The 13,476-nt window shown below is 41.6% G+C and overlaps 2 protein-coding genes across 2 annotated transcripts; one reads left to right on the top strand and one right to left on the bottom strand.

Moving 5' to 3' along the window:
• The first annotated feature begins 246 nt into the window (after positions 1 to 246).
• LOC123038950 (OVARIAN TUMOR DOMAIN-containing deubiquitinating enzyme 1) lies at positions 247 to 4,320 on the top strand. The gene is made up of 10 exons (XM_044462316.1): positions 247 to 471; positions 894 to 993; positions 1,082 to 1,155; positions 2,044 to 2,106; positions 2,192 to 2,275; positions 2,362 to 2,511; positions 3,024 to 3,058; positions 3,175 to 3,230; positions 3,302 to 3,393; positions 3,650 to 4,320. The coding sequence occupies exons 1-10, from the start codon at positions 247 to 249 to the stop codon at positions 3,980 to 3,982; spliced, it is 1,212 nt and encodes a 403-aa protein (XP_044318251.1). The 3' UTR covers positions 3,983 to 4,320.
• Positions 4,321 to 4,875: 555 nt separating this feature from the next.
• LOC123040402 (CASP-like protein 5A3) lies at positions 4,876 to 6,927 on the bottom strand. Its single transcript, XM_044463257.1, has 3 exons — positions 6,537 to 6,927; positions 5,556 to 5,688; positions 4,876 to 5,413 (listed from the first exon to the last, which is right to left on the bottom strand). The coding sequence occupies exons 1-3, from the start codon at positions 6,803 to 6,805 to the stop codon at positions 5,210 to 5,212; spliced, it is 606 nt and encodes a 201-aa protein (XP_044319192.1). The 5' UTR covers positions 6,806 to 6,927; the 3' UTR covers positions 4,876 to 5,209.
• Positions 6,928 to 13,476: the final 6,549 nt, after the last annotated feature.

Below are 13,476 nucleotides of genomic sequence, written 5' to 3'. Positions count from 1 at the left end.
GCGCCTTTATACATTAGTCAATAAAGAAGCTGCAGTAGGTATTCTAAGTATGTTGCATACGCTCAAGCAAAACGTTTATAGTTTTCAAAGTAAAGAATGTTTCAGCCTGTTTGCAACGGCACCCTGCCTTTGGGTCGGATGCATGATACGGGTATAAATATGCAGCAGTTGGGTCCCTGGAGAGGAGCGGTACGCAAATTCCACACGAGACAAGGGGAGAAGCGAGAGAATCCATCGAGGAAAGAAATGGGCCCGAAGAGAGAATACGATGACTTGGCCCAGCCATCCAGCGCGGGAAGCACCGGAGACGACAGCGGCGGCGGCGATGCTAGACCGACGAAGGCCCCACGGTTGCCGGCAGCACCGCCACCGCCCGCGCAGTCTCCCTCTCGCGACCAGACGGGGCTTCCCACCTCACCGTCCCCGCTTCAGCCTCCAGGGTCCCCGCCGCCTCCCGCCGACAAGGATCCGGTGAGTTCTCAGCGCCTTGTACCATCTTGGGTTGCGATTGCTCGGCGATCTTTTCGGCAGAATCTGGTCCGGTCGGCGAAATTGGGTGTTCTTGCCCTGTTCTTGCGCCCAGTTTGCGGGGGATACGAGTTCTTGGCTGGCTGTCGGATCGGGCGCGGTGGTCAGTTCCTGGGGGGATGAGTTCTTGGCTGTAGCATCGGCCGCGTTCGTAGGTTCCTCCAATGGATTAGTTTGATATAGGCGCGGACCCTTCTGGAAGTCCTTGCAGTTAGTGGGGATGTGTGGGATTTTCTAATTTGACCCAAAATTGTGGTACAATCAGCTGAACTTGGTAACCCAAGAAGGATGTTCTGGTATTCCCTGTTCACTCCATTTGTGCTGGAAAATTCCTCTTATACAAGGAATGCTCTACCATTTTCTAGGTGGAGCTGGAAGAAGGGGAGCTAGGAGATGATGAACATTCAGGGGAGGAAGAAGAGGATGATCAGGATTCGGAAGGGGAGCTCGGGGGGTCACGTCCTGGTAACTTCCTCTCTATACTCTTCATGAGTGATGAGGAAACATAACTGATGATATCATTTCATTGCAACTTATTCTTTCTACTGCTCAGATGGGAGAACGGACCATGCCCTCACTGGTGGTTTCGGGTGTCGACATGCTCGTCCGACAGCATTAGGACCTCAGGTGAGAATGCTGTACCTTAGAGTTTTTTAAACTCTTCAACGATGAAGTGAATGCCCTCTATAATGGAGTAAATTCTCTTTCTTGTGCTCGGATCAATTTCAGACCACCTGAGCAGGGACTGCACCTGAGCGTACCTGAACGCCCGAATGTCTTATTACCATAGACTATTACAAGATATTCAATTTTTTTTTGCCAATTGACTATCACATAATATTTGGGAGTTACATTCTCAAACATTTCCTCAGTAAACTTGTTCAGTGCCCCAGTCGTTCTGTGTTTGCTTACTGTTTTAGTATATAATCTTAGATGTTGTATTGAGCAATTGCAATCTTAGATGATGTAAGCTCTTCAACCATGAAGTGAATGCACTCTGTAAAGCAATAAATTCTCTTTTTCGTGCTCGGTTCAGTTTCAGACCACCTGAGTGTACCTGACCTCCCATACGTCCTTTTACCGTAGACTATCACAAGATATTCAGTTTTTTGCCAATTGACTATCCCATGATATTTGGGAGTTACATTCTCAATCATTTCCACAGTAAGCTTGTTTAGTGCCCCAGTCGTTATGTGTTTGTTTATTCTTTCAGCATACAATTTCTTAGATGTTGTATTTAGCAATTAAACAGTGGAAAGTACTATGATGTCGGCAGATGTTAAATGAATATCACTGTGAATTGTAATCAATATTTTGCACCTTATAATTTCTTCTTTCTTGAAACAGAAGTTCTCTTACCATGAAATCCTCAGTTTTTTTCCATGTGTGAAAACCATAAAAACAATTTTGCTTCATCAGCATTACTATTCCAAATCCATGCTCAAGTTAGAGGACTGCATATCATCCATCATACCTTAATGCTACCTTTTGTGATTCTTATTCTTGTTATTGCAGGAACAACTCTCGGAATTGGTTCGTGAATCTCCAGATAATTCCATCATCCAGGAAAAGATGAAGGTTTGTCTGCCTTCAGCTAATTTCATGCTAAGCATTGTCATGATTTAGTTTGTTGTGCATATCTGAAAATCATTTTCTTACATAGATTCTCAGTAAGCATTATGTGCTCTTCAGAAGAACTCGCCAAGATGGCAGCTGTTTTTACAGAGCTTTTATGTTCTCCTACATGGTAACTGTTTCAGTTTACTTAATCATGATGATGGTATTCCTTTCTTGATCTGCATGGAAATGTAATACAAATAGGCTTGTCTACAGGAGATCCTTCGACAGATGCAAGATAAACAAGCTGAGGTTACTCGTCTTATGGAATGTTTGGAAATGTCTAAAGGTAGATTCTCTTGTCTTGTGTGGCACAAAGCAGACTTCTCAATAGATCCTGAAGAATACTTCTCAAGTGTTGTTTCTGTAAGTACTGTACTAGCTTACAGAAGCATAAACATTTTCCCCCCTTATCTCCTTCTCCATTTATGTAAAAAATAATTACATACATAAAACAATGCCTTAAAACAGACTGAACAATGCCTTAAAGAAAATAACAGATGGATAAGATGATGCAGAGTGCAGGACAACTACATGGGTAGGGCACTAGAATGTTTCATTCCTTCACAGTTGTATTAAATTTTCAGTTTGCCATGTTTTATGTTGTTCTTGATGATTGTTGTTTTGATTTCAAATTTTCGCTTAATTGTGGGCACTATGCCACTATCTAACAGCTATAAGTGCTTGCTGCGAACACCAAATTCACTATGAACATAATTGAGCATTACGTATCAATCAGCATGATCTTTGGCTGGGTTTATATGATATTTTTTCGCCACTGCTTCTGGAAGAGGGATGGACTCCTGTACCACTTTGACATTCTCTTCATGATACAGCTTAAATTAGATACATAACCTAGTGTCTCCACTTTGTTTCAGGAGCTCAATGAGGTTCTCAATGTCATTGCAGCAGGGTATGTGTATGTTTTAACTTGATATTCATAGAAAGGTCTTGACGATATATTTAAGATACCTTCATTTCGTGTTAGTTATATTTTTGTTTACAAACAAGTTCTGTTGTCTTTTGTAGCTGTACTTCTGAATGGCTGTACCAGAGAAGCCTGCAGGAGTCGTTTTCAGGCAGGAGTAAGGATATCGATCCTTGTTTAGGATGTGTTGTTTGTCTATTTGTTCTGTATATAACATGTTTTTGCCAGTTATTTCTCTCCTTAGGTTGCTTACTGAGACAGAAATCCGTACAGACGAGTTCTACAAGCAATCTATCCCTAAAAATTTGAATGTCCTCCAGGTAGAATTTCTGCTCCCTCGTATTATCCTCGGATATCATTCTTGGTATACTGTACTACAGATGGATTATCTTGCCCTCTTTGTCCTTGAGACTTGGCATACTAATTATCTTTCTCTCTGGATAAACATTTGAACTCAGAAATAAAGTTTCCCACTAGTCAATTTTCTGTGATTTACGATATAAAGATAGCTAATACTACGTTTAGCACTGACAGATTACACTCACCATTATTCCACATATATGGTTGTGATAACAGTTCTGTTGGAAAGCGGTGCGATCCCTGGATGCTGAAGCTACCACTACACAAATGAGGGCTTTAACGTATGCACTCGGCATACCGTTGCGTGTTGAAGTCGTGGACAAGAGTTCGACTGATCGAGGTGTGTTAGTGAAGCACCTCGATTTCTTCCATGAGTCTGACTTGGAGAAGGGCCCTCTCCGTTTGACTCCGAGCTACCTTTCTTCGAGCACAGCTCCTATACCGCTGAAGCAGGGAAGCTATGATGCTGACTTGCTATCATCTGATGGCACACCCATGCTGGCCTTACTGTGTCGGCATGGCCATTGTGACATTCTTTACCGCAAGTGAACAAACTATGCGAGTTCGCTCGCTCGACAAAAACTTCCTCCGGGATGATTATAGGGAAACCTAGTAACAGTCTTGTATAGTGTGGGTGGCCGTTTGTCGGTCTGCTCCCAAACAACCTGTAACTACTTCTGCTACGAGGTTTACCCTGAATGACATGCCATGCTCTACTTCTTGCTGAAGCTGTTGTTAGTTACTCATGTATTTAGAAGGAAGCTACAGAATAGAAGATGTGATAGGACCATATGAAGAATTATTGGGATACTGTTGTGTGCAAGATTTGCAACATCAGACCTGGCTTATATCAGATTCTTCGAATAAGCAATTTCGATATGAGCTTGACTGCTAATGCAAAGTCAAGAACTTCTTTGAAACCAAACCTGGATTATATCAGATGAATTGAACATCGAATGTGAATCTTGTGTAATCTTTAATTTTATTTTTCTTCACAGGCCTCTTATCTCTTCACACATAAGCGAGAGTGAATACACATAACTTTTTTTCAGTTTGTGGCAGTGTGTTTCTAGGGCATGAAATTCTGACTGATGCAGTATGGTGCCAATCCCAGTTACTTTCCAATATGGAAACTTGCACTTCTCCAGGGAAAACTTAAATGCTATTTATATGTACTCTTAGGGAAGTGAACCATCTGTACTGCTTGTTGCACAACTTACATCATTGTTAATTGCTTCACGTTTGTTGATATCCCAATTTCTTCTCAGTTTAGGCTTTTAGCCGATCGACGTCTTGACGTTGTCCAAGATGAGTTTCACACTACTCTCGGTTGTTCAGGCCATTACTATAGTAAAAGCAATGCAAGTGCCATGAAAAATGGTTTTCAATCAAAACCGAAGCCATCTATCGACACTAACATAGAAAAAACTCGACAAATCAAGGGCCTCCTGAAACAACAGATAATTTGGCAATCGTAGGTCACAGCCACACTATGTGAGTAATATCAGGACCTATTAGATCTAGATATCGATAATAAGATACTATATGAGTAGTAGCAATATAAAACTGATATAGCAAGCAGTAACCCCAGAACACAACCATCAGGACTATCCTCAAAGCAAAAAAAGCAAGCTGCTCAGCCACACTTTCCAACACCTAGCTACTCCCTTCCAATTTGCTTCCTGGACGTAGTATAGTTAGCTGCGCTATGATGTGTCCCCAGTTTGGTCACAAAGGGATCTGGTTGCGCAAACAGCCCGAGTCTTGTTTCACAAACTAGGATCTTTGTATTTCGTAGACCGCCCACCAAAGGCTCGCGATACCGGACGGTACACGAACAAACCAGCACAAGAAAGCCATGGCGGTAGCAGTCATGAAGCTTGGACAGTGATTTCCCAGGCAAGATCTGAGATCATTGTCAAGGAGAACAGTGATGCCTGCTGATCCACACGCTGCGCTGAAGATCATTACTCCTGTAACCTACGGAGAAAACATCAGGGTCAAAAACCAAATTATTGTTTTTGAAAGATAGACATGACCTATAGATGATTCTTTGCCTATTCAAAACACAAGTAATGACAGGCGGTTGTTTGTTTGAGGTGCCTGAGAAAACATGACTTACCCAGTCCCCAAGGGCAAGCATGCTGAAAGCTCGGGCATTTCGGAAGGAACGTTTGAAAAGAAGTGCATAGAGATCCACAATGGCCACAACGAGGCTCCACAGGCATTGCACAGTTGCTGCTACTACGAGGTAGCTGCTCAAAAGAACAACAATAAGTTCATCTACAGAAGGGAGAAAAATCCCGGATTTCGAGTTCTAACAGCAGCATCCAAAGTGAAAAACCGTCAATTTACGGCACTAAAAAGATAATGTACCATACTAGCTAGTACTTGTTTCGTGCTGATATATACTACTCCCAATACTGAATGTAGATCTTCAAATGTTTTCCTCAAGGAAGGAAATGTATGCACACAATTGTTCAATTACAATCATACTATCCTGAGTTCTGGTAACCAAAATGTGAAAAAAACTTATGAGCGTACTCAACAAAATGCTTTTTGCTGAATGCCTAGATAAATATGTCATGTGAATTGTCCAAACAAAAAAACCATGTGAAGATCAAACTCCTGATTTTTGCAGAAAATGCTTATGACTATGGATTTATGGTCAGAAAAAATCTCAAGCTAAACATTGTTGTGTCCAAAAAAGACAAGTGAGAAAACATCACAGGGAACATGATCAAGCGACCATCTGATCGTACTGCCTCTTTCAGGCTGCCAAGTTTTTTTTTTTTGCGAGGTTCAGGCTGCCAAGCTAATTGAAAATTTGGACGAACAGATACGAACATTTCTCGAGGACACAATCATAATTTCCAGTGCAAACTTGTATCTGAAAGAGGAGAGACGCTGGAAATTTTGGCTAATGCAGTCGTTCATACATAACCCTCACAATGAAGAATAACCCCTGAAAAATTAACTGAAAGCCGACTGCCAGGTAGACGATTTAGCTACTGCAAATTGGTTCTGAAATAAAACTGAGACCGTAGGAAGAAAATCGCGGAGCAGGAGAGCAGAAGGGAGAGAGTAGGAGGAGAGGACGCACCGGAACGCGGTGACGGAGGCGAATCCGTGGGTGGACGCCATGGCGGCGACCGCGGCGGCCGCGAAGGCGGCCTGTGCGAGGCGCATCCCGGGCCGGCACCGCTTCCCCCTGTTCCTCATAATGACCCCAGGCGGCGCGTTCCCGTCCCCGTTCGCCCCGTCACCCTGCGCCGCCTCTGCCGCCGGCGCTGCCGCCTGCCACTGCGCTGGCGGCGCCGCCACCACCACCGGGTGGGGGTGCACCACCGGATGGCTGTACAACCGCGGCATCGTGTCCCTTCCTCCTCGACCCACGCAACCGAAAGGTGGTAGCTAAGCTAGTACGGAGGAGTACCTTGCTTCGTCTGCTGGTTTCTCTTCTGCGACCTCCTTCCAAGAGACTTCCTGCAAGGTGTCTGGTCTTTGTGTGCTTTTCGTGTTCCCAAGATCGAGCATGTTCCACTCTGGCTGTAAGGAATTAAAGGTGATCCATTACTCCACGTCATTTGTAAATGTGGTTGCATTGTTCCATTTTGCCACATTTCTCTCTCTCGACCACAATTCTTTCTCCCTATCTCTAGACAATCTTATCTGCAACGCATGTATTTTGTTTCATTTCTCTCTCTCGACCACAATTCTTTCTCCGTCCAGCATCTCTAGACAATTTTACACTGATATCCCCAGCCCACCAGGGTTCAAGTATTAAATTTGACACTAGTGCTTGCATTTTTCTAGCTTTATTTCAGCCCTTTTGACGATGTGCGTTTAGTGGGAGGAGACGTTCCCGTCGACTAGGAGGAAGTCTGGGCGACATCGTCAATATCTAGATGATGTGTCAGCTTAGTCTCTAAAAGATGCTCATAGAAATAGGGTGTATGTGCATGTGTTCATACTTCATAGAGATGAGCGCTTGTGTATGTATTGTGTTAAGAAAAAAAATAGTATAACCCTTCATGCAGGAAAAGTAAACCTACACGAAAACTACGACAAAACATAGACGAAACAATATTGCATACATCATTCGAAGCACCTCCATCTTGCAAAAATCGGCTAATTGTTTGTCAGGGTCTGGCATCGAGGAGTCGGTGTCAGTAGTGCCACTGTGGGCGCGTCAGGGCTTCAGCAGCGTTAGCAGACCACATGTAATGCAGACCAATAACACTGCCCAAAATGCAAATCATTACGATAGCTTCAAAGTGGTCACACATCATTGCACTGCTTAACATATTAATCATGGATTTGTTGGAATCACTCGTCCATAGACTTGCCACATGTTCATAGCTACTCCCTTCGTTCGAAAATACTTGTCAACAAAATGAATAAAAAGGAATATATCTAAAACTAAAATACATCTAGATACATACCTTTTTATTCATTCTGATAACAAGTATTTTCGGACGGAGGGAGTACATCCTACCTCTTTATAACACCATGCACGAAATGCCATAGCAAATTAAACGTATCACATCACATTGTTAAGCGAACCAACCTGTGGTTGGATGGTTAGAAGGACAGTGGTATCCTCAGCCCATCAACGTTCAAATCCTGATGTTCGCATTATTCCTGAATTTATTTCAGGATTTCTGGCGATGCGCTTTCAGCGGGAGGAGACGTTCCCATCGATAACGAGGCGCCTACGGTGACTTCTTAAATTTCAAGATGACATGCCGGCTCAGTTTTTCGGAGGTTCTCATAGGGATAAGGTATGCGTATGTGCGTTCATAGGGGTGAGTGTATGCATGTGTATATGAGCGCTTGCGTCTGCACTACGTTAAAAAGACATTATTAAAACAGCAAAATTATCTTGTGATGAGTCTTTGTAAAACAAGTAATGCCACGGGGGGGGGGGGGGGGGGGGGGGGTTATCTTATGCGACCGGTAGCTGGCTCCCAACAGAATGACCCATTCCATCAGCGTACACGTGTATGATGAATCAGCAAACAACCGAATCCCATCTTCCCTATCCCGGCCTGATGTGCTACAACTCCCCATACCGTCTCTTATTCTACCACGACGCGAGTCATCAGCGGCGCCAGGAAACTTGCTGACGACCACGTGAAGTTCGTTTGAAAGGGGCAGGACACATGTATGAGGATCCAGAGCGGCATCTCATAGGCATGGTTCTGGAGCCCAACACCTGGCATATCCAAACAATCTCGTGTGCTATGCACTAAGGCCATCTTCAAGAAGGTTTACAGAAGACAATCTTTTGAAAACCTTCTTGCTCATCAAGAAGGTTGACAAGGTTTTTAGAATGCCATCTTTGCTCCGGATTATCTATCTGTCAGTTTGGAAGTTCATTCTCAGATAACAGATAGCTAGACCATTGGGACGGTAATCATCGATATCAAAGTTTTGGTACACAACTTCTCAGCTTGCATGTTTAGTCATGTTAATCGTTTGTCAAATGTAGTGGTTGATAGCGTAATTGTGTGTTTATTTGGTGATTTTATCAAGCGCAATGCAACTTCAGATTGCACCCGGAAAACTCTTTGTAATGATGTTTCATGATCAATAATGAGCGGCATTGTCTAATAAAAATGGGCCTGCTCCATCGAGCAAAACCTGTTGGACCCTAAAATAGGGCACATCAGCTAGAGGCTGCCCTTCAACGGATGATTCATTCGGAAATCCCTATTTGCGCGCGTTGCGGCAAATTGTCGCCGTATCGCACAGAGGGAAGGGCACCAATGAAGCTACTGGGCCGAGTGGACCAGTTCGTTCGTCCCAATTTGGAACCTTTCTTTTCCTCCTGATTTTAGTTTCTCTTTTTTACTGTTTCCTTGTTCTCCTGTTCCCTTTTCGTTTCCTTATTTCAGTTTTCAAGTTGATTTTACTTTTTTCAAAAAATGTTTGGAAATTTCAATGTTGTTCAGAATTCAATTATTTTTTCTTATTTTCAAATTATGTTCACATTTTTGAAACATGTATGCTAATTTGAAAAAATACTTGTAATTTCTAAATCGATTTCTGAAGATTTTGTTTGAGATTCACGGAAAATGTTTGAAAATTTAAAAAATGTTCCCATTTTCAAAATTTGTTCATCAATTTAAAAAATGTTCTTGTTTCAAAATTTGTTCACAAAATACAAAAATGTTCTTTTTCTTAAAAAAATTTAAAATATGTTCACATTTAGAGTACTTGTTGCCTTTCTCAAAAATTGTTCACAGATATAAAAAAATGTTCTTCCGTAGTTTCAATTTTTTTTACTTTTTCAAATTTATGTTTCTTTACTTCATTTTTTCTATTCCTTCATAATTCCTTTTCTTCTCTTTCTTGTACTTGAGAATTTCAAATTATGTTCAAAAATTCAAAAAATGCTCAAAACTTCAAAAATGTTTCTCTTATTATCTTTTCTCACAAATTCAAAAAACATTTCTCTATTTTTCATAAAAATGTTCGCATATGTAGAAAAAATGTTCACTTTTCAAATATTGTTTATAATTAAAAAAAATGTCCGCGTTTTCAAATTTTCTTCTAGACTTTGAAAAAATGTTCGTCTTTCAAAATTTATTCGCAATTCTAAGAAAAATGTTCGTGTCATCCAATTTTGTTCTGTAGTTACAAAAATGTTTCCATTTCAAAATCTGTTCGCAATTTTCAAAAATGTGTGTATTTCTTCTTTGTTTGGGAGTTTCAAAAAATGTTCACAATTTATTATAAGTGTTTAAATTTTCCAATTTTGTTCAGGTTTTTCCATGTTTTTAAATGGTTACGTATCCAAAATTTGTTTTTGAATTTGAAAAATATTAATCTTCATTTTTCGTTTTTGCTTCTTATTTTCGCCTGTTCCCTTTTCGTTTTAAGAATATTGTCACAGTTTTAAAAAATGTTCATGATTTCAGAAAAAGTGTACCTTTTTTTCAAAAAAGATTGCAACTTTAATACATGTTTTCGTTTTTTCAATTTTTGTTCCGAGTTTGAAAAAATGTTCTTGTTTGAAAATTTGTTCATGAATTCAAAAAATATTCGCTTTTCCAAATTTTTGTTCAGGGTTTCAAAAAATGTTCTCTTTAACAAAAAAATGTTCACATATTAAAAAATGTTCATGATTTTCAAACAAGTGTTCAGTTTACCAAAACTTTGTTCGCATATTCCGAAAATGTCCGCGATTTTTAGGTTTTTCTTGTCTAATTCTAAAAGTGTTCACTTAAAAAAACATTTTTTTTTCAAAATAATGTCCGCGTTGGGATTTGACAAAATGTTCAGACCTACATTACCTTTAGCATCGCGCGGCATTGTTAACCAAGAAAGCTGATCTAGCGCGTTGGCTATGCTCTTTCCTACCTAACAGTAGGTTCCTGGTTCGATCTTGTCACGACCCAAACATGGATATGGGACGGACAGTCAGATCAGTACCAATATCGAGTACAAATCAAGGGATACAAGGGGAATTTGGGGTGAGGATCAGAAGAAGAGGGATGAGATACAGGTAGCAGAAGGGTGAGGAACGGGAGCAGGAGGACGAGAAGGTTCAGACTTTTCAATCAGTTCGATGCCTTTCCCATGTGCTGCTCTCTTCGTTTATAACCGGCGACCTCGACTCCTGTAGTTGGGCCAAGCCCAAGCACCACAGCCCCTTCCGAAGTAAAGCCCAATGAGAGCACAGCAGCATGACCACTCGGGCATGACATTCTCGCCCCCTTAAAGTGCGGCTTGTCCTCAAGCCGATGACTGTGGTACCAAGGAGGAGCAGAACCACCAGGATCCCATGGTGTTTGCACTGGTAGGATAAAAGTTGCTAACCAATATTCAATAGCAACCGTAGCATAAAAACTTGGACCATCAGCAACATCATCTCCAAGGAAGTAACCTTCGAAGCCCAGGTTTTGTTGGTTACCACCGAGAAGCATCGGGTCCAAACAATGACATATCCAACAAGGCAACTCTAGGGAAGTCCAGATATTCATGGTATCAAATATCTGCATGTTGATACTTGCTCTCCGGACAGTAGCAATCATGGCTAGAACAATATAGTCCAAATAATCGTGAACACTATTCACTGAAGCAGCACCAGGAATGTATAGTATATCACTAATTTGAAGTGTTACCAGGCAAATATGGACCATGATTATTCTATAATCCCACGGTGTTGCAGAAGCAAACTCAGATTGCTGACCAAGATAACTCGAAGCAGACAAAATATGTACTCGTAACACACTATCTGATTGCTCTTCATTTGTTGGCTTGCATAACACTTGATTTTTACTCATTGCTCCACCAGTGCAGCAAACTGTCAAACTGTTATTCTTGTAAGCGAATGGAGGATTAGTAAGCACCCGGAGCGCGCTATCTTGTGTATGTATCACCATAGTTCCATGAGGTTTCTTTCCCACTTGATGATGCTTTTTCTCATTACCCAATATAATACTCAAGAAAGTTAGGACTGCAACGCTTTCTTCCAGCCTATCACTCTGTTCTGAGCATGGACATGAGAATATTACAACTATTTTCCCATGACTTCGTACATATCTCTCCAGTATTTTAGGCAACGGATCTCCGGCATAAGTGAACTGGCCTCTCATCAAACTATGCATTGTCATTAGTAATATCCACCATTGACTGTTAATCATTATACCGCAAGGATCTTCAGTTGTACTACCAAACACGAAACAGTAGCGGTTGAACACTAATTGAGTGGGTGGAATTTCATGGAAGATACCTTTAACTCCTCTTATACTAAACTGGTGACAACTGAGCATAGTTTGATGTACTTCGCTACGATCAGGACGTTTAGTCAGTAGTAGAAGATAGTCAAGCTGGACTGGCTGCACTATATTACTATTCCATTCAAAAATCTTCAGTTTAGTGTACCAACTGGACATGAGTTCTGTAGACAGAAGTTCAGTTTCCCAATAAAGCTCTGTATTGAATACCACACTTGTGTTAAGGAACTGGTTGTGAGCTTCAAAATGTGCACTGGCTGTATGAACACATCGAGTATGAGGCCACCATTTCTTAAGCCTACCGAGCACAACACCCAAGCACCACATCGCACTAGAATTGCGCAGAGCAGTGACAATAATGATACTCCTAAGAGAATTTGAGATACGACTCGTTGAGTGCAGCACATTTGATGTAGTGGCAGAAAATATTGATGACAATGCATTCTGAAGAAACGACCACCGAAAGAAAGCCATGGTGTCGCAAAAATAATTGATTTCCCAAGAAGGCCACGACTTCAATTTCACTAGTATCCTCATATACTTATGTACAGGCATCAGATCCAACTCCTCAGTCCCACAACATGTCTCTCCCGTAGCAACTAAATTCTTCATAATTTGAAGCCAGTATAGTGATCGGACCAAGATGTTCTTGATAAGAATGAACCATTGATGAAAATCTGCACTAACAACTCCCATAGATAATTCTCTGAACATGCACAACAGCTTCTTGTACACATGACAATCACCTGCAGCTTGAATACCATCTTGGTTTATGCTGAAAGCTTCTGTACTAACTGCAGCTTGCAAGGGAATTTCTTGAGACAACCAAGGTGCCAGTCTTATATGCTTCAACTGATTTTCAGTTGAAGGCTAGAAAACGTGCTCCCCTTGACACACCTTTGTGCGGTGAATATCCTCCGGCAATATCTCGTGGGTTGTGACAACCCCCGATATAGACCCATGGTAAGGTGATGCTCCATGGTGCCCAGCTAGGCCCATATGTCCATTCCCAGATAAGAATGTCTGGAACACCTCAAGTGTAAGAGGGAACTGCGACAAGGTCGAATTGGGAATCACAGCCCTCCATGATGCAGTAGCGGTGCTCATTGGCGGTTTGAAAATGTCATTGTAAGTTGTACTTGTGTTCTCGGAGGCGAATAAAGGCCATGGCGATGGCCTGGGCATCGACCCTTGTTGCTTGATATTCAGAGTCACATCCACTTGAAAAGCGAAAGTCAGCACGCCAATGCCAATGTCGTCGAAACAGAGGGTCGAACACCTTGTCGGCACCATGGC

Source organism: Triticum aestivum, chromosome 2B (assembly GCF_018294505.1).
Source record: "Triticum aestivum cultivar Chinese Spring chromosome 2B, IWGSC CS RefSeq v2.1, whole genome shotgun sequence".
Lineage (NCBI taxonomy): Eukaryota > Viridiplantae > Streptophyta > Magnoliopsida > Poales > Poaceae > Triticum > Triticum aestivum.
This window is presented reverse-complemented; position numbering and strand designations above follow the sequence as displayed.

What these genes read in the sequence shown, in the direction of transcription:
- LOC123038950 (XM_044462316.1), top strand. Translation starts at nt 247, where the DNA reads ATGGGCCCGAAGAGAGAATACGATGACTTGGCCCAGCCATCCAGCGCG. An exon ending in GCTCGGGGGGTCACGTCCTG is followed by an intron (nt 994 to 1,081) that starts GTAACTTCCTCT and finishes TCTACTGCTCAG; the next exon opens with ATGGGAGAACGGACCATGCC. An exon ending in ACTTCTCAAGTGTTGTTTCT is followed by an intron (nt 2,512 to 3,023) that starts GTAAGTACTGTA and finishes ACTTTGTTTCAG; the next exon opens with GAGCTCAATGAGGTTCTCAA.
- LOC123040402 (XM_044463257.1), bottom strand. Translation starts at nt 6,805, where the DNA reads ATGCCGCGGTTGTACAGCCATCCGGTGGTGCACCCCCACCCGGTGGTG. An exon ending in GCCTCCGTCACCGCGTTCCG is followed by an intron (nt 5,689 to 6,536) that starts GTGCGTCCTCTC and finishes TCTTTTGAGCAG; the next exon opens with CTACCTCGTAGTAGCAGCAA. An exon ending in TGCTTGCCCTTGGGGACTGG is followed by an intron (nt 5,414 to 5,555) that starts GTAAGTCATGTT and finishes TTTTCTCCGTAG; the next exon opens with GTTACAGGAGTAATGATCTT.